Source organism: Nesoenas mayeri, assembly GCF_963082525.1.
Source record: "Nesoenas mayeri genome assembly, chromosome: 2".
NCBI lineage: Eukaryota > Metazoa > Chordata > Aves > Columbiformes > Columbidae > Nesoenas > Nesoenas mayeri.
Genome location: NC_137543.1, coordinates 65,730,893 through 65,751,795, shown reverse-complemented (window position 1 = coordinate 65,751,795; position 20,903 = coordinate 65,730,893). Strand labels below are relative to the sequence as shown.

Genomic DNA, 20,903 nt, shown 5'->3' with positions numbered 1-20,903 from the left:
CAGCTTCCCACCTACCTTTGGAGTCACAGTGAACAAAAACACCTCATTATCCTTCTCCCACACCCTACTCCACCTCCCATCCCTCTAGGATATTCACCAACCAAAACGTGTAAGTACTTCATATTCCTGGAACTGCAGAATTAGGAAAATATTTGACATTTCAAACTAGCACAAAAGTTGCTTTAATAAGTTACATGTAAAATGTTTCGCTTTACACAGCAGAAAACAGAAAATCCAACAATCAAAATGACTAAAGGCAGAAACAAAATGTTGTGAATCTGTTTTGTGCAGATTCAAAGGCCTGCTGCCTTTGCTAAATAGCAAATCTGTTGACATTGAATATCTTAACACAGTGATCAGCTCCACAACTTGCGAGCTGCAACCACTCACTGCTGTTCTGATCATTATGTCCGGCTCTGCCTGCATGGTGTCTCCAACATAAACGTTTCACAGCAAGAGCGTGACTTCGGCTGCAACAACAAAAAAAATCCATACATAACTGCAAAATGTCAAACACAGCTGGGCATGTGAGTGTAAACATCAACATTTATATAATTAGTACTCTTCTTTTAACACTATCAACTGCGGAAAAACTGACTTGTCACAACCAGCAGGTATTAAGTTCTTAAAATAAGTAGGGCCATTAACACTAATGACATTTTATCCTCTCACTCATCAATAATTTAAACAGCTATTGATTTCAAGTTTTACCCCATTAAGCTGCAGGTCTAGCATCTCAGTTACTGAGATATGACAGATTTCTGGCTTTTAGCCTGCGATTTCCTGTTATCTAGTGTCTCTTTCCAATCCACTTCAAGCACACATGGGCCAAAGTTACCATCAACTTTCATTTCTGGTACTACAAATGCCAGTATGTGAAGGAAGAATCTAGTAGAGTGCTCCAAGTGAAATAGTCAGTGTCTCTCTACAGAGAGTTTCTCGAGCTGTCACTGCAGCAGCACCACATATTGCTCGTCATTCCTTTGGTTTCTGCCAGAAACTGCCCTTGAAAACTTGCTGTCACCTACTCCAAGAGGTTTTGCTGAAGTATATCAGCAGTGATTCTTTTCCCCCCTCTTCAGTGTTTTCTATCATCTTATTTTACGACTAAAGGCAATAAAGGTTGGAGGTTTTTTTGTTTGTTTGGCTGTTTTTCACTAAGCAGGCACATCAAATACTTCTCAAAGCATTTGCATAGCATGAAGTATTTGGGGGTTTAATGCCCCTCCCTCTCAGTTTCTGTCAGGGTTTATTTTTGTTGGTTTTTGTTCATGTGTGTGTGGTGGTGGTGGTTTTTTAATAAATCTAAATAAGCAATATTTTTTTTTTCCAGGTTTTGCTTAAAGACATCTTTAGACTTTCAGGGACCACCCTGTCCCTAAAAGGATAACAATTTCTGATATACAAATAAACTAGTTTTGCATCATTTTCTACTATACAAACAGAACTCACGCACTATTAGTCTCAAGAATAACACTTGCTTGCTCCCAACTTATTTCAAAAGGCATACCTGTCACCCATCTCAACACAAAGCGTCCAATCCGCTAGTGCTGGTTCTTGCCCACTCTGCTTCCATGTGTACAAGATGATCTTCCCACTCTCTAAGCCTACTGCAACAATGTATCTATCAAGAGAATAACTGCATTAGTTCTGAAGAGATTACAGTAGGCAGCTCAGTGAAGCTGGCTCTAATGCAAGCTAGAAAGAACTTGCACTCAAACACTGAGTTGCACCTTGCCCTTTGAATCAATATTTACTTTTCCATGACAAACAAAATCAATTTAAATCAAAGCTTCTTCAATAAAAAAGGTGCAAAGGAGAAACCTGTAAAACGTATTTGTTTAGGAAAAATATAAGAAGGTTACTGCAACATCAGATCAGGCAATATGAGGGGAGATTCAGGCTAGACAAAAGGAAGAAATTTTTTGCGATGAGGGTGGTGAAACACTGGCACAGGTTGCCCAGAGAGGTGGTAGATGCCCCATCCCTGGAGACATTCCAGGCCAGGCTGGGCAGGGCTCTGAGCAACCTGATCTAGCTGAAGATGTCCCTGCTCATTGCAGGGGGGTTGGACCAGATGGTCTTTAAAGGACCATTCCAACTCAAATCATTCTATGACTCTTTTTTATGACAATATTATTGGAAGAACTAATGCATTTCAGGTGTGTCAATGCCCCCCTCTCCCCTTTATTTTTTCTTGTTACAGTGTTTGCAGAAGTCACCATACACCTGAGAAGAAGGCTAGGAAAGGAAAAAAGGTAGAGTTCGTTCATTCATTCAAAGAATGGTCAAAATATTTGACAGGTAGATTTTAGAAGCTCTTTATCCACAGAAAATTGACTAAAGGGGAAAAATGCTAACTTCTAATTAAACACAAAATAGCATTACAGAGAAACAGCAGTACCTTCCATCAGGAGTAAGCACATGGCTGATACTGACAGCAGTAACAGAATCCCCAGCATCCAGTACTGTTGAACAAGGCTTGATGGAATCCAACATATTCCCTTCAGTAGTCACAGATAAGTCACACTGGCCCCAGATAATGACCTGTAAGAAAGAGAATCATCCAGGAATTTTCACTTTAATCTTTGTATTTGCATGCATTTACAGAAACGTAAGTAATAACTTAGTTAAAATACTTACACTACAGGGCACTGAGCAAAGTGTAACACCCAAAAAATAGTAAAAAAATGTCTATCTACAGAGATTCAACTTCTTAGAGAGTCTGCATGATTGCATTAAAGATACTGACAAATAAAATAGACTCTGTTATGAAAGATAAACTTGGAGACCCATAAGAGTTATGTGACATATGCCTGTCTTACGGTATGAAAAATGAAGGGAGGAAGTTCCACTGTCAGACTACAGTCTCGCACACACATATCCAAGCATTTTATTTCCCATATTAAAGATCACTGATTTGTGTGGTAATACACACAATGAGCTTTCTCTGTATTTATAGAATATGGGCCCATTAGAACACAGCACTTGCTAATCTAAAACACATTTAAAATAATTCTGGGCTTTTAAAATTCCTTTTATATTAATTACCTTTTTGTCTCGACTGCCAGTAACAAAATACTTGCTGTCTGGTGTCCAATCACAAGACCAAATGATTCGACTGTGAACAGCTGTATTTTTCTCTGTGTATGCAAAGCAACTGAAGACTGGTCCTGGAATAAAACATAGAGAGGAAAACCCTTGCTTCAACTACTTTACATATTAGAAGTAACTGATACTCTTACTTAACTATGTAAGAACTGCAGGAATACTTGGACATGATTCCGCTCATCTTTAAAGCAACTGGGAATACTTAGCACCAGATAAATATTTTTTTCCAACAGTAATCACAATGATAATTAGCACCTGTTCAAAACCATATCAGTCACCCTTATAGCACTACAACAGTAGTAACAGTTTGATCTTTCACACACCTATCTGTTTCAGAAGAACTTAAGTTCAAGTATAAGACCTTCAGGTTCTTTCTATACAAGTTTTTCATAAGAACACTGACTTCAAAATTTTTAGCATATTGCAATATTTATCATGTGTACACATATCCCCAAAAATACCATTCCTATTTACCAGTAAAGCCCCAAGAGCTCAAATCATAATGATCTAATTCTAAAGGTTCTCAAAGAGATGAGCTGCCATTTCAAGATGCAAACCATCAGGCAATAAATCTGATCAGCAGATCAGCGAACAGGAATGGTTTTCCTAAGTAGAAAAGCTGCCAGTTTGGAGCATAGACTTTAAATAACCACTTCTTGGGATGCCAATACCAGCAGTTTTGCTTTACACTGATAATGATGTTCTTTGTAGACAAAAAAGTTGTTGATGAACAGATGAAAAGAGGATTTCCTCTGCATCCTATGAGAACTCACACTCCTTAGCCTGAAACATTGTGTAACTACTGTGGACAAGATGCCAAGCCTTAGAATAGAAGCCTGAATAGAACAGAAATCTCAAGCTAGAATACAACCGGACACTATCTGAAGAGGCCAAAACTCACTGCCAAGTCTCCAGGAAAACTCTGTAAAGCCCAGTAGTGTTTATGTGCTATTAATCCAACAGTACAACAATAATTGTTTTCAGCACAAGCATCTGTTCTAGGAATGAGACCCCAGATGAAGCCAGGTCAAAGGAGGAGTTTGCTTTAGTCGATGAGGACTGGGTTAGGGAGCAATTAAATAGTCTGGACATCCATAAATCCATGGGTCCAGATGGGATGCACCCACGGGTGCTGAGGGAGCTGGCTGAAGTCATTGCTAGACCACTCTCCATCATCTTTGCCAAGTCTTGGGAAATGGGAAAGGTGCCCGAGGACTGAAGGAAAGCAAATGTCACTCCAGTCTTCAAAAAGGGCAAGAAGGAGGACCCGGGTAATTATAGACCAGTCAGCCCCACCTCTGTCCCTGGGAAAGTAATGGAACAGCTTATCCTTGGTGCCATCTCAAGGCATATCAAGGATGAGAGTGTTATTAGGGGCAGTCAGCATGGCTTTACCAAGGGTAAGTCATGCTTGACCAACCTCATAGCCTTTTATGAGAATGTAACAAGGTGGATGGATGATGGCAGAGCAGTGGATGTGATCTACTTTGACTTCAGTAAAGCCTTTGACACAGTCTCCCACAGCATCCTCACAGCTAAGTTGAGGAGGTGTGGTCTAGACAATAAGAGTAGTGAGGTGGGTTGCAAACTGGCTTAAGGAGAGAAGCCAGAGGGTGGTAGTCAATGGTGCGGAGTCTAGTTGGAGGCCAGTATCCAGAGGAGTGCCTCAGGGGTCAGTACTGGGGCCAGTATTATTCAATATATTCATTAACGATTTAGACGAGGGAATAGAGTGTACTATCAGCAAGTTTGCTGATGACACTAAGCTGGGAGGAGTGGCTGACACGCCAGAAGGCTGTGCTGCCATCCAGCGAGACCTGGACAGGCTGGAGAGTTGGGCGGGGAATAATCTAATGCAATTTAACAAGGAAAAGTGTAGAGTCCTGCATCCGGGCAGGAACAACCCCAGGTTCCAGTATAGGTTGGGAAATTACATATTAGAGACCAGTGTAGGGGAAAGGGACTTGAGGGTCCTGGTGGACAGCAGGATGACCATGAGCCAGCACTGTGCCCTTGTGGCCAGGAAGGCCAATGGCATCCTGGGGTGTATTAGAAGGGGGGTGGTTAGAAGATCGAGAGAGGTTCTCCTTCCCCTCTACTCTGCCCTGGTGAGACCACATCTGGAATATTGTGTCCAGTTCTGGGCCCCTCAGTTCAAGAAGGACAGGGAACTGCTGGAGAGGGTCCAGCACAGGGCAACAAAGATGATTAAGGGAGTGGAGCACCTCCCTTATGAGGAAAGGCTGAGGGAGCTGGGTCTCTTTAGTTTGGAGAAGAGGAGACTGAGGGCTGACCTTATTAATGTTTATAAATATCTAAAGGGTGAGTGTCACGAGGATAGAGCCAGGCTCTTCTTGGTGACAACCAATGATAGGACAAGGGATAATGGGATCAAGCTGGAACACAAGAGGTTCCACTTAAATTTGAGAAAAAACTTCTTCTCAGTGAGGGTGCCAGAGCACTGGAACAGGCTGCCCAGGGAGGTTATGGAGTCTCCTTCGCCAGAGACATTCAAAACCCGCCTGGACATGTTCCTGTGTGACCTCACCTAGGCATTCCTGCTCCAGCAGGGGGACTGGACTAGATGATCTTCTGAGGTCCCTTCCAATCCCAAACATACTGTGATACTGTGAATCCATTAGTGTTCAATAGCAATCTCCTCATGATTTTGCAAGGCTCAAAGTATTAATGAGAAAGTCAACTGAACCTTCACTATCAGCTCTTTTTCCAGACAGATCCAGTCCTAGCCAAATTAATGAATTGCACAGGATTATCGGAAAGCCACACCAAAGATAGAGATTAATCCTCTCAAGAGTCTCAAAGTGTCATGCCCTGCAAACAGGGCCAAGGCAGCTCTATGCAGGACACGGGTGTAGCAATGAACCCTCCAGCCTTGTCTCTGCACAGATAACCGAGAAGAAGGTTTTCCTTCACACAACACCAGTTTGATGTTCAGGCACTACACTGCAGCATGTATACTACATTTCAGTAAATCTGAAACATAAAAATCACAAGTAGAAGGCAGCAAGAAGAATAGCAGACTTCATTACACCCATAAATTAAGCAGCATTTAAGGCCTGATTATATTATTCTCTATATTTTAATTCCCTTTCTAGCTTTCCTATACACTATTAATTGCACTTCTTATAGCCACAGGAGTTTACAACACTATTAATTCTTTAAAGTTGTAAGGAAAATGTCCATTAAAATATTTTACCAATTCTCTTTCAAATATTTTGAAGCCAAAAATAATGAACAAACCATGACATCTTCAAATGCATATATCGACTTCACGTATCTTACCTGACTCTGATGAGTCTTGTTTCCTCCACAGTGACCAATTCCTGTCTCTAGAAACCGCTAATAAAAATTTGTCATTAGGAGAAAATGCCAGTTGAGTAACCGTCAGATTGTGAAATGACAAACTCTGCAGTTTCTTCCAGGAGCTAGTGCTCCACAAAATAATTGCTGCATGCTCTTTTTTGGAAGCCTATATCAACAGAAAAAAAATATCAGTGAGAATTAACTAAAGCAAATATAAAAGTCACACGTTTCAAAATCCTAAGATGATAGGAGGCTTGCTCTAAGGTTTGCAATTAAGTTAGATTCAGCTTTCCTCTGGGAAGTTTCCCGATTGTTTCACTACTTTCTACTAATGTTGACAATGTATCAGTAAAAAACTGTTTTATACCTGTATTTGTTAGAATTTATCTTACTAATATCTTCAAATGAATCATATCTAATTTACAAATAATAGCTTATCTGCATTCACTCTCACCTTTGCAAAACAACTGTCACCTATACAAAATCTTTCACATTTAAGTGAAAGAACAGAATTCAGCCCAAACTGAATTCTGACTCCTGCTCTGTCAGCCCTACAAATCTGGTGGCACTTTTCACTAGATGGTGCTAGAATCTTTTCTTACCTTACATGCTGAGGCAACTACAGTGTTCGAATTATTGCACGCAACACAAAAAATTTCATATCCATGTCCGTACCTGAAATAAATGTGAAAAATATTTAACACATCACAGTCATTTTTGCAGTATATGTCAAGGTTTTGATGTTAATTTAAATCCTTTTGCAAGAATGAAAGGCGCCTGCCAGGAACTTCTCACTATTGTTTCAGTATTACGTCCCAAATAATTCCTAATGTTTAGCATTTAATTTAAATAGTTGCATAATTTCTTTTACACCTAGGAATGATCTACAGCACAATCTCTCCAGCCCATGCCATAGTTCTAAAGCATCAGCTCTGCATGAACTACACTAATGATTAACAGAGAGACTAAAGCAGCACTTAATGTGCTTTTATTTGCTTGTAAAGCAATTTTAACAGTACCAACAAAAATCAGAAGCCACATATTTGAAGATCACCAAAGAAATACACCACAAACACTCAGTCTAAAGATGTCTGTTCTGTGAAATACTGAAAGATCCTGAACTAGAGGACAAGAATCCCTTTGGAAAAGGAAAACAACACTGAAAAAAAAAAAAAACCAAATACACACAAACTTCTAGTTTTCTCCAGAAATACATTTCTAATCAGTCTTTGCACAAGTTCTGCTGGAATTCAAGCTCACATACCCAGACTGTGATTTAACTAATAAGCAGAAATGCCACCAGACTAACGCAAATTAGAATCAGCCACAAACCAGACTGGAAGTAAAATTGGAGATGCAGTCTACACACAGTAGACAAATATTTGCTAAATAACTAGTTGCGGGGAGTGGGGGGATTCCTTTGATTCCGAGCTCTGAAGAGATGTGCATTTAATAAACTCCTTTGCTCAGCAAGTGTTGCAAATAAGGGAGGAACTGGGGAAAGGTGTTTTTAAATGTGGTTTTATTTCTCATTATCCTACTCTGATTTGACAGATAATAAATTGAACTAATTTCCCCAAGTTGAGGCTGTTTTGCCTATGACGGTAATTGGCGAGTGATCTCTCCCTGTCCTCATCTCGACCCATGAGCCTTTTGTCATATTCTCTCTACCCTGTCCAGCTGAGGAGGGGAGTGACAGAGCAGCTTTATTGGGCACCTGGCGCCCAGCCAGGGTCAACCCACCACATAACCACAAGCAATTTTGCCTTAGCAATGGGCAACCCATAGCAATTTTTTATCCACAGGCAAACTGACTGGACTCTCAAAGTGTCCAGACAAATGATTACAGTAATTTTCTAGTGTCAAAAAGAATTTCTCAAGACTTCCAAGTGTATTACATGAAATGCACATACATATAAACACAAATATATATGTCAAGACTCAGGTTTTAATCGCAGCCTGCTGCTTATAAACTCTCTATGGTAATTTTCCAAAAGGATAAAGATTAGCATACTCTTGCAGGATTTATCATATTTTTATTTTAAAGTTATTAGATCATGGTAAAAATTCAGCAAGTTCTTCATAATAAAACCTACTCAAGGCAAACAGTTTTCAAAATCCAACACTAATCCTTCAAAATTTGGTGTCGAGTCTGAGCTAGGAATACACAAATGTCAATGACAAACAAGCTATTTTTAGCAAGTCAGTTCCTCACACCGTTTTTCTGCTGCTATGGCAACTTTAAATCTACATTATGCAATTTCATGTTTTTTCTTTCAAGATCATCCTGAGCAAAAAAATGAAAGTCTGTGTATGAATGCCTTACATCTTGTTGCTCTTGCATAAAAGACCCCCTATCATTAGCAGTGTCTCTAAAACCAGGAAAATTGCTCAGATAAGCCATCTGCAAACCATTATAAAATGCAGTTATTTTAATGAATGCAGGATATAAGAGTAGATAGGCAGTGCTTCCATAGCAGAATATCAAAGGTTAATGTCTCACTAGACTTTGAGAAATGTCAAAGGCAAATGAAGGAAAATTTTGGTCTTGGTTCCTTTTCACTGCTTAAGGATCCCTCATTAAACTACTTATGTGAGTGGGTGCATTAGTGGCCATAGCAAACACAGGAAAGGCAGTTAATGTAACAGTTAGAAATTACTAACCCTGCAGATATGGTCTAATACCCCCCAGCTTCCCTCTTAGAAGCACAAACACAGTAAAAGAGCTTAAAAGCACACAAAGATTAACTGCCTAGTTGAAGGTGAAGATGAGCTCCCACATAATCTCCCACTAGGTCAAATGAAAGCATCCTGCAAACTATCTTCCCTTAAGTCTTTTTATTTCCCACCCCCCCACGTAAAGTCACAGAACTGGCAATGCATAATGGCAGCTGTAATCATCAGCAGAGGCTCAACATTCTTCTTGTTCCTGCCTCAGACCACTCCTTCAGGAGATTCAGATAAATAAACCCAAAAAAACCCTTGAGACTATCAATTTCTTGTTGCTACACTTTGAAGATTGATAATAAAACTTTGAAAATTGTGAAAGTAAAGCCTAATGTTACTGAGATCCTTAGAGAACAAATAAGGTGACAACCTTAAGTTGCAAATTGTTGTGAATCTCAGAAAAGAGGGTACAAAACACAGCTGAAGAATTCTAAAACCCTGCAATCTCAAAACAATTATTGTCATAACCATGTGACCCTATTATCTTTGCAATCCACAACCCATTTTGTCAGCATTCAATACCCAAACTCGGTTTGGAACCATCTTAATCAACATCCTTCACCTTGCTCTACCACTAGACACAGCCTATTTTGGCTGCTGCTTCCATTTATTGCATCTTACAACTCTGTGAGGATTTAGTGGGGAAGCTCCTTCTTTGATGCCTCAGCCTTTACTTCCAGACCAGATAGAAAAACTTGATCTGCAAGTCTGTGGCATAGACTGGAAAGAGGCAGAAAACTCCTTATGCAGAGAGCGCTTCAGTACTGGCGAGGTTTTAAGCAGATGTGCTAAGCAAACAGACATAAACAAAAGCTGCAGCATGGAAAGAGAAGCCCATCACATTCCACAGCACAGAGAAGACCATGAAAATGTGCCAGAGTTCCTTACAGCAGACCAGAAACCTCACTATTCTCTTGGAACAAAGAGGCAAAAAAACCCAAGGATCGGTGCCCTGAACAGACCTTCAAAAGACAAACATCCAAAGGGACAGTGAGAGTCTGATGATTACAAACTCAAAAGACTAAGAGCTTTCTGCTAAAACACATACATATTTCACTTGTATAGAAACAACCAGCAAAATAATGTTTTGTGACACATCAGTCCTAACTGCCATTTTCTGCATTGTTTCCTAATTTTTATATACACATTATTTATTTGACACTCTACACAAAGTCAAATCAGGTAGTAAAATAGGCAGAGTTACAAGACCAGACTACATCAACATGTGGCAATACCCTCCTGGAAGTTTTGTAAATTAAATAAAAAAGAAAAACAAAACTTACAACTTCTGAATTTCAGGCCACAAGGTATTCTGTAGTAAGTGATCCTCTGGAGGAGGTGCTAAAAGACATTTGTACAACATATTCAAATTTAGTACTAAATAATCTAAAACTCAGCTAAATAATGCTTCAAGTTTATATTCAATGAACCTCTTTATTTACTACAAGAGAAATTAATCTCATACCTGTAAGGATCAAGGGTTGAAAATAAATCTGAGGATACTGATTTGAAATGGAATTAAATGTTTCTTCATCCTCAGCTGGTTGAACAGCCATATCTCCTATTCAAAGTAAGGACTTAATTAGTTAGAGAGAACATACTTGACAAGAGAGAAAATATGAGCACTTATTATACAAATGTTTTCAGAATATATTCCAAAGTTACAATAATATGAATATTAGAATTTAGTTATTCTACTACACATGGGAATTAAGAGAAAAAAAAATTCTAACCTTTGGATTAATTCCATTCTGAGACTGACCTCTCCATCAGCATAGTCTCTTTTAGAGATTTCTAGAGAGTCTTTGATTTATCTGAAAGAATCAGGAGCTGAACTTGTGCCTCCCTGACGTTAAACCTTTCCTTTTGTATTTGAAAATGTTTAAGGCAAAAAAGTCTAATACAAATGATGAATCCATAAATTTAATGTAGACCCATTTCATTTAGATGAGAAGCCACACTTGCAGAAGTGCATCTACAATTTGCAAACTTCAGCAAAACTGCTGAGGGCTCAGTCCTTAGCTTTAGGCAAAAGTACCAGAAGTAACTGAGATGTCCCCATTAATTTTAAGTTAAAATTCAACTCTGTCCTTCACTTTTAAGGTATTATTTAAGAAAAAGGTACAGAGTTGGGGAACAGTTGCTCTCAGAATTTAACTTTTTGTCAAATGTACATTTCAAATACAGCAGTTTAAAAAAGCAGATCCAGAAAAAGCAGAACAGAAAGACTGTCTTCTCATTCATCTTGTCTTCTCTCCTCTTGAAAAAGGAGTTAGCAACATTTAGCTAACTTGAGACCTCTATCTGACCATTCCTCACCATGAAGCAGAATAAGTAAGAAGAGAGGTCTGTGAGGCTTTAACCTAGGCCATCAGTGCTGATGGCATGGGGTGGGCAATGCTGGATGACACCGGAAAATCTGACTGCTTTTCTACTCATAGTGCCACTCCTGGGTGTGCCACATGAAATCAATGAAAATTAGTTATTCTCTGTGTGATGATACTCTAGGAAAAGGAAGTTTCCTTCTCTCTCTCAGCAGAAGGACCCACAAGAAAGCAGAAAAAAAGGAGGTTTTTTGCCAAAATATATTTTACTGTTACTTCAAACAACAAATCTACTTTACTTTTCTCTCACAGATGATTAAGGAAAATTTGGCTTTATTGCCACTGAAGACCCTGGAGACAAAGAGCTTATTAAAATGCCTTTTTTTTTTTTTTTTTTTAATTTGCACCTTGTGATAAAGCCTTAAGTAGAGAAAAAACAGGTTTGACCTAATTTGTAGATTGCAGTGTAAGTGCATTTTTACCAGACTTCATTAAACACCAGATTACCAATACCGTGACACTACTCAGTTATTTTTATCTTTCTAGACAGATCCTTGTCCCTCCTTCTCTGTCCCCCCATAATGCAATCCTCACCACCTCTCCAAGAAATTCATCTGATGCTTTACCAGCCTTTATGGACAGAACAGTGGTTACTGTTGGCTAACTAATCCTTCCTTCTTAAATACTTTCATGAAGTATCATTTACTTGGAGAAGGTTTATGTCCATTTTCACTGGAACACAAAGGTGACTGATCCCTCTCAAAGCAGCATTATGTCTATAAGCCTCTACAAGGGTGCTAAAATTTCAGGAGAGCATGAAAAAAGACTCCAGAATGTACCTTCAGAGGTCAAGGTATTTTACAGAGCAACCACAAGCAGCAGCAGGTAGTCTTGCTTTAACAACTCTGAACTTAGTTTTTACAGTACACTACTCAATATATATATTTTTTTTTGGCTAAAAGTCACCAGTCTTCTCAGGGACACAGGTAGTGGGCACAGACAAAGCAGAGGAATAAAGGCAGCTGGAGGAATTTGGATAATATCCTGCCCTGGCGACTCCCAGACCCATCACAGGAGAGCAATGAGCACCAGCATCCACATGAAACTCATCAAGATCAAGAGCACTCTGCAGAACGAGTGCACTTCCTACAGGCTTGTGGGACAAAGTATGGGAGACAAGGAAAGAGCATTTTGTGTTTGCACAACACAGTAGGGACGTTTAGGAGAGACACAGGAAAGATTCTCACTAGTTCTTTTTCTTTTAAGTGCGTATTTAGGTACTGCTAAAGAAACAAACAGTTTGGACAATTTTATTTCTAGATTCTAAACTTGAAGTCAAGCTTACATTGGACAGTCCTTCCTAACAGAAAAAAAAAAAACAAACGTTTCCACATGAAGCTGCATCACCATTATTTCTCATTAGCCATACCTTCAAAAACAGCTTTATTGGATAATCCCAAAGCTGGCACAGTTGCACCTTCTGGAAGATCAGATGATTGCTGAATTTAAAAAAAAAAAAAAAAACAAGAAAGGTTACACACAGATTGCCACGTAGGTTCAGATTTCAAAGGCTACAGTTTAAGGAATCCCTGTGATAAAAGGAGAGTTTTCTAGAGATGAGAAGGGGGGCACTTTGAAAAACTACCAACTCACCCAGAACATACCCTGGACAAAACAAAGACCAGTATTCTACCAGAGAAAAAACAGCTTTTCTAAGGCTGCAGCTCCAGGGTTTTGCTCTAAAGCATGCATCTCCATCACTAATTGCAGGTTTTATTCCGCAATCTTATTTATTCTAGGATATACATGATAATTAATCAACTCAGAGCACTGCAGTTTGTAACACAACAGGACAGGGAAATAGCCTGTTCTGAGGTGAAATAATAAAGCAGCATTTTGGAAACAGGAAAAGAAGGGGGAATGGCTGTGCCCACAACATCAAACGCAGCCCAGCACATAGCACAGACACGTGACTGGAGTACACGGCTGTTTAAAGCAGCACAGAGGAAAGACAAATCAACAGATGGAAAATACTTCCATAAAGGTATGGGAGAAGAATCCAAAATTTAGAAAGGGTAAGTGAACTTGAGGCCCTTTGTGCAGAGATGGAAAAAGATTAGATTTAATAGCTGTAAAACCCCTTCTTTACACTTCATATAATTTGATGAGAAAATGTAAGAGACGCACACACAAGTCTAAGCATCTAAACCAAAAATGGTTCTTCATTACAATCAATTGTATCAGAACTAGTGTGGCCAGCAGGACTAGGGAAGGGATCCTCCCCCTCTGCTCAGCACTGGTGAGGCCCCACCTCGAATCCTGTGTTCAGTTTTGGGCCCCTCATCATAAGAAGGACATTGAGGTACTAGAGAGAGGGCAGAGGAGGGTGACAAAGCTGGTGAGGGGCCTGGAGCACAAGTCTGATGAGGAGCAGCTGAGGGAACTGGGGCTGTTTATCCTGGAGAAAAGGAGGCTGAGGGGAGACCTGATCGCTGTCTACAACTACCTGAAAGGAGGTTGTAGCATGGAGGGGGTTGGTCGCTTTTCCCAAGTAACAAGTGACAGGACAAGTGATAGGCCTCAAGTTGTGCCAGGGGAGGTTTAGATTGGATATTAGGAAAAAATTCTTCACAGCAAGTGTTGGCAAGCATTGGAACAGGCTGCCCAGGGAAGTGTTTGAGTCGCATGGTGGTGGTTAGTAGATGTGGAGGTGTTTAAAAGATGTGGCACTTAGGGACATGGTTTAGTGGTGGACTTAGCTGTGCTAAGATAAAGGTTGGACTTGATGATCTAAGAAAATCTTTTCCGATCTAAATCATTCCGTGATTCTATAACCCGAAGTATAAGACAATCCATGGATTTAAACTGAATATAATTCTATTCAACCCTTTTTGAACACAAAGCTGGCTTTTTTGGTTGTAAGTACTTTTTTGGGGAAGGCATTTGAGTTAAATAAAGAAAATGCTTAGCCACTTCAATTAAAAAAAAAGCATTCAAAAAAACCAGTTTCAATAAAGCTATTTAAGAGTAGCTGTATCATTAAAGCTCATAAAGCCTTCCCCTTTAAACAAAGCCTGTGTGAAACACTTTGTGATATCATGGATCAAAAAAAAAACCTCAGAGGAAGAGCTGATAAGGATGGTCTACATAAAAGTAAAATAATGTCATCTGCCAGCATTATAAAAGCATAATGTTATTTGCACATCATTAATGGAAATGCTTATAAAGTCTTATGGAATTACAGTACTAAATAGTTACTTATGTAACTTCTTGCTATCCACAATGAGTAGATTTTTCTCAGATATTTCAATTGTTAAATGAAATGGAAAAGTTAATCTGTTTCTGAGAAATCGCACAGAAAACACCGCTTTTGAGCCAGAAATACAAAGAGCATGCAAGGCACTGCAGAGAGGCAACTGTCTTGAATGAGGTCTGCTCTACAAAATGAAGAGAAAAACAGAATTAGATCTTAAAGTGAATGGGGAGCAATGGACAGCAACTCTGCCGTCTTATCTTTCCTCAGTGTAGGAAAATATACTTATTGTCAACTAAGAACTGGAATGTAAAGGCCTCACAAGAAAATTTCCAGAGCCAAGAGGATCTAAGGCATGAGCAACTACATATTTATAAATATTTATATGCAATAATTAACAACAGTGCTGAAAGCTTTATTTCCAAGCATACAATTAAAAAAAAACAACACATAACCACACAACAATAATTACATCTAGACAAGACTACTACACCCTCAAATTAAGGAGAAGCACATTCATAGGCTTCATTGTTTGCTTTCTAATCACCAAGTGTGTACATTAGTCTACTTGGTCTGACTTGTTTAGAATTTGCTTATACTCTTTGCAATCTTCAGACATTAGGTCTTGCTTAGTTTCAAGCATAATCTGTTTTATAAAACAACATGGTGGAAATACGTATGAAACAACATACATAGTAGTAAACAGAAGAGCAAGGAAAAACAAGGTTAAAGTTTCAGAACTATTACAAGAATTTTCATGGAGTTTAGTGCAATTTGACATTTTCTAAAGCATTAATTTTATTTACATGAAAGAGGACTGTCTGCACTTAGCATTGCTTTAGCACACTTACATGGGAGCACAGCTTCTCCATTGCAATACCAGTGATGTTACTGAAATTTTCTACAAAATTCTTGGGTGCACGAAAAACTCGAAGCACTTTTTCATCTGCTCCCGACACAAACTGAAACCGGCCAATCATTGCCAGACAGCGCATGTCATACCCATGTACTTGAGGCCTTGCAATTTCATGCCAGGTTACCTAAAAGAACAGGCACACAGTTAAAACAGAATTCTTAACCAGAGAAGCAGCAAGATTTTGAGTTTCAAAAAAGTACTAACAGTTTACTTGCAGACTGTAGTAACATAAAGGAAGGTTAATCGCAACTTCTACTGACAGTCACAAAATTTATATATACCCAAATACATCAGCTAAATCCTATTTTTCCACCGAATGATTCCTGTGATTAGTGTGTCCCTGCACAGGTATGTTTAATACATTTGCTTACCTTTGTTAATAAGGGCACATGGCACTTACTGTGACTTCTTTATGCTAGACAGTGATAGGACAGAATTTGCTTATGCAAACAGAGGATTCCATGCTACTTACTACTTTCAAAACTGTAGCTCTCAAAGATGTAAGACAGGTAGTGATAATCACCTCGCTTCCTACATCTGTCTTTCACAAAGCACAGCAGCAGCACTGCTGTAAGCAGGCTGCAGGTTCCTACTTCCACCCTTTCCTGATTTTAGTGAGACCATTTAATAGAAGCTGTGCAAAAACCCGACAAAACCAAAATAGCTTCTTAGAGGAAAAACATCTGGAAAACCCTGCTGATTTTAGAAGTGTTTTCATTTGACGTATTATTTTTTTCCAGTTTCCTGAAATATTCATATCCTCACTTCAAGTATTAATCCAAGAAAGCCACAATTAACAGCTGACCAGAAATTAGATAGACAAGTTAGTTTTATAGCCACACTAAGCAAAGAATATTAGCAAAAAAATTTATAAATTGCTTTCTTAAAAATCTTATTTATTCTACATATGAAAAAAGTGATTCTTCAAAAAAATCTTTTTCTAGCAACTACACTTTCATGAAAAGATTTTTAGTAAGTGTCATTTGCTGCTACTCCTACATGATACTTCGATTAGAAAAATACGATGTGCACTTTTGAGTTAACAGCTGGCAGAATTAGAATTCATTTTATCAATTAGAATTAATTTAGACTTCTTCAGTATTACAATGCCTGGAAAACCGCAACCAAGGCAGAATTTACATTGTATTAGGCATCACACAAACATAAGGAAAGGCATTATGTTGACTGTAAACTGCATACATCACACTAAAAATTCAATTGAAATTTGAATATCAAAGCTTCCAGTAGAACCTGAAGGGGATATTTGAGAGATCCTACAAAACCTCATGTTTTCACAAGAGCTTGCTTATTTTCCAATGAGAAAAAAAAAATACTAATTCTAAAAACAAACAAACAAAAACCACTCCACACCCAAACAAACAAGCAAGCAAACAGTGCAGCAAACCCTCCTCATGCTTTACTAGGTGCATCTTTGCATACTTTAGAACACAGCACTTAACAGCAATGAAGAAAACTAAGAGCCCAAAAGAGAGAGCCATATAAGTCATGCAATAAGCTCCTTCCAGAAAAATCAGGGTGCAAATTTGCATGACAAATTGAAGCTGATTGTTACCCATTATTTCTGATATTTGAACACAGTACAGAATCAGAATTCAGATTTTAAGCAGTATTTGCATTTAACAGTTCTATTTTTATAGAGAAAAATCTGAATATCGAGCTGTAATGGTAACTTTTCATAGATATCTGAAGTCTATGAAATCATTACGTCTTGTTGAGACAAATATCACGTCATCTGTTTTAATTTTACAGATGTTAAACTCAGTATGGTAAAGAAAAATAAGGCATTTGAAGACCTGTGTTCTCTAAGGTTCATGAGCAGCAGAACTAAACACCTAAGGTTTTCAGGGTTCAGAAGTCCTGAACACAGGCTTTCAAATGACCCATTTCTATCTCAACGCTCCACCTCACCCCATTGAAAGGATACTAGATCTTTCCCCACACAGCAACAAGTATCAGCGCCACTTGGATCAACACCTGGTCAAACCAGTCAGAGTGTCAGAAACAGCAAGTACAGTGAGTCAGTTCACACCAAAGTTAGATGTGAAGACTGTCAGCACTCTGCTAAATCAATTAATTCAAAAGTCTCGGGGACAGAGGAACAGCTGTGCAGGTAAATCATACAGCTTCAGACCTAATGAAGAGTAGTGCTTCAGTAGGTCACAGAGAACATGATAGAGACAACCCTTTTGAATGCTGCCAGCTTACATCATGTGTTAATTATGGAAAAACAAAACCCTACAACCAAAGTTGAGTTTCTTTATGATTACCTGCAGCAGCACTTAACCAAGTGTTAAATAAGGGCAATAGATGGTTATTAGAATTAGCCATGTATTCGTCCTTGTGCATTACTGCAGAGCCTGGTTTTAAAACCCTGGGAGAATACTACCTGAAGGTAACTCAGAGGTGAACTTGGGATTAAACAGCAGTCATGCTATATAATTGCTAAAACTCTGTCACTAGTATTTTTAAAGTTAAACCAGCACATACTGAATGACCAAACCAAGTATTTACACAAGCAGTTTTGAACACATCATGGCTTGGGGAAACTTAAGTTTTCAATTCTATTCAGGTGACTAGTTTCAAACTCAAGATAGACAAGCCCTGTAGATCAAGCTCACAAAATTTTTGAAGATTGTACCTCTGTATGTTCTTTTCTTTTCCATGGAGCAAAGAGTCTAGTAGTTTGATCAGAACCAACACTGATGATAAACTCTCCTTCTGGATCCCACTTTACATCCTCTACACTGTTAAAATGTCCTGAAATCACAACTTCTGGAGTCCACTCTTTCTATTAAAAAAGAAGGTAAAGAAGCAAGAAGTTTTCAACTCACCAATTGACATATTCTAACTAAAACAGAAATATCAACATCCTCACTAAGAAATAAAAAAAAAAAAAAAAAAAGAAAATAAAGAAAAAACCACACATTTGAAAACAGCAAATTATTAGAATTCAGAGTGGCTAAGAGACAGAAATACTGATTTACCGATGCAGTCTAAAATAAACTTGTGTGTTATTACTTCAGCCACCACTTCTGAACAAAGCACAACCACAAAGGAGTTCAGTCTGTTCCACTGACTTCATGGTTCCCACAGGGAAACATCGGGTTTTAGAGCCTGGGAGACTGCAACCTCCCTTCTGTGCACAAGTGAGACTCCTACAGAATACTATATTGAGAGAATCTCAGTCATTAATTTTAAATTGTACTGTTACACATTTCTATTAACAACAGAACTTAATTCAAGTGACATAGAAGTCTAATTATTTTAAGCACTAATAATAATTTAAAAAACCCAACACCACAACAACGTACCTTATTAACTGCAGCCTGTTTCCAAAGGTGTAGTGCTCCATGAAAAGCATGAGCAATGATCATTGAACCATCTGGACTAAACTGGCAGTCAGAGAATCCAAGGGTATTGCCACCCACTTCACCTACCCGCACCTGAATTAATGATCAGAAGTGACATACCCATGAAAATGGCCTTCCATTCATTTAAACTCATCCTAATCTCATGAGATGAAAATTTAGCTATAGGCAAGAGTTCAGATTACACATAAAAATACATTTAAAGGGTATTTTAACTGTGAAGATAAGCACTAAAATGCTATGGGAATTAAAGCTGCGTGCCACTTTAATAGAGCCTCCCTTATAAACACAGAAGGATGGAATCTTGCTCAATCAAGAAAACACTACATTACATGAGACAAGAGCCTAACCTTTCTGTGTTTCGGTCCAGCCTGTTAGATGTAATGATCTATTTGTCATCTATTGCCTTGCTACTGCTCTCTTGCACAAAATGGAAAAAAGGTCCACAGGAACAGTGGTGCCCAGTTACTTTTTATTTTTTTTCCTTAATTTCCAAGATTCACTACCATATTTCCACTTTGCTCTTTCTCCATGAATCCCTGCAACTTGCTACACATTCCTTCTGTGGGATATTTTGGCCTCTGTTTTGTGCCACCATTGTGACTGTGCACATATGTAGGCATGAATACACACATGCCTTACAGTTGCTCTAGTGCTCTTCCAAGTTTTTAATTACATTAAAGGGTTACTAAAGTTACATTTTCAAGTTTTATTCAGGAGATAACATAATTCCTTGCAAGCTGAACTCTTAACAATTTCTCCATTATTATACAGCTACTTTTAAGATTATAATGAAATAAATCTACACCTCATTCCAAATGGCAGTGTGGACTGGTAATTCCATCTTATTCCGAAAAATACTACTCATATGGAAGTAACTTTGATACACCAAGCTAGAGGCAGAATTCTAGTCTCACCTCTGAGCAGGGGAATAATTTTGTGAAGACTTCTTGTTCATCATCTCAAAATGGAAGAGAGAAAATGGGATGTTCCCCTTGTGCCCTTCCTTGCTGCAGGCTTCCAGCTCAGGTTTCCCTCCCTCAATGCAAAAAGGATTGTTGCAGTTAAAATGTCTGATCTGAACTACAAGCTGCACATTTGAGGTCTAACCAAAGCAAACGGAACATAAAAACAAAGAGTAACAACTTGCAACAAGCTTTATTGCACAACCCATTTTTAGAAGCTTGTGCATTTTGCCACAGCTAAGCATTACAATTAGTGACAAATTGCATCTCTCTGTGATCACCCTATTATGATTTAATTTCTATTTCAAGTAGAAGGGCACACAAACTTTTCAATGCATCAGGGTAAAAATTAAATCCACTTGCTGTAATTATCTTTTTTCTCCCAAGAGAGGATTAGAATTTTCCTTGTGATAGGAAAGATCATAAACAATGGTTGGCATAACCCAACGCAAATAATTTCAGCTGAACTACTGCAATTTGGAAAAGCAGGTCAACTGAAAACAAAGACATCTACCAAAGCACTAGATAAATCTGGTTGTACTACTTGTTTATTAAGGATGATCCACATTAGAACAATATCCAAAATATCACGGTGAAACACGAGTGTCCAGCTCAAATGGAATTAAAACCTAACAACAAAGCCCATGAACAAGTTACTGTGAGTAAAAACAGGCTTGTGAATTACCTGTCAGCTGCTCTGTAGTAACTGTTTGGGTGCACATTCCCATAATTCAGGATGGGAGCACAAACTCCCCTTGGAAACTCCCCAATATGGTAATAAGGAAGCAAACACGCAATAAAAATCATACTGCATCACATGATTTTTGAAAAATACAGTTTTACTTGCAACACAGCATCAGAATGAGTATTTTTGCAAGAAAAAGCTTGTGCCTT

The 20,903-nt window shown here is 38.6% G+C and overlaps 1 protein-coding gene across 1 annotated transcript in view; it reads right to left on the bottom strand.

Annotated features, from left to right (window-relative positions):
• Positions 1–313: 313 nt before the first annotated feature.
• ELP2 (elongator acetyltransferase complex subunit 2) overlaps positions 314–20,903 on the bottom strand; it is a gene marked incomplete at both ends in the record, with an annotated part of 38,707 nt that continues 18,117 nt past the window's right edge. Inside the window, 12 exons of the mRNA XM_080364154.1 lie at positions 314–470; positions 1,511–1,624; positions 2,405–2,547; positions 3,052–3,173; positions 6,415–6,601; positions 7,038–7,110; positions 10,446–10,503; positions 10,628–10,723; positions 12,916–12,985; positions 15,591–15,779; positions 18,315–18,464; positions 18,988–19,119. Of these exons, the coding sequence (XP_080220280.1) occupies positions 314–470; positions 1,511–1,624; positions 2,405–2,547; positions 3,052–3,173; positions 6,415–6,601; positions 7,038–7,110; positions 10,446–10,503; positions 10,628–10,723; positions 12,916–12,985; positions 15,591–15,779; positions 18,315–18,464; positions 18,988–19,119 (1,491 nt within the window). The remainder of the gene's footprint in view (positions 471–1,510; positions 1,625–2,404; positions 2,548–3,051; positions 3,174–6,414; positions 6,602–7,037; positions 7,111–10,445; positions 10,504–10,627; positions 10,724–12,915; positions 12,986–15,590; positions 15,780–18,314; positions 18,465–18,987; positions 19,120–20,903) is intronic.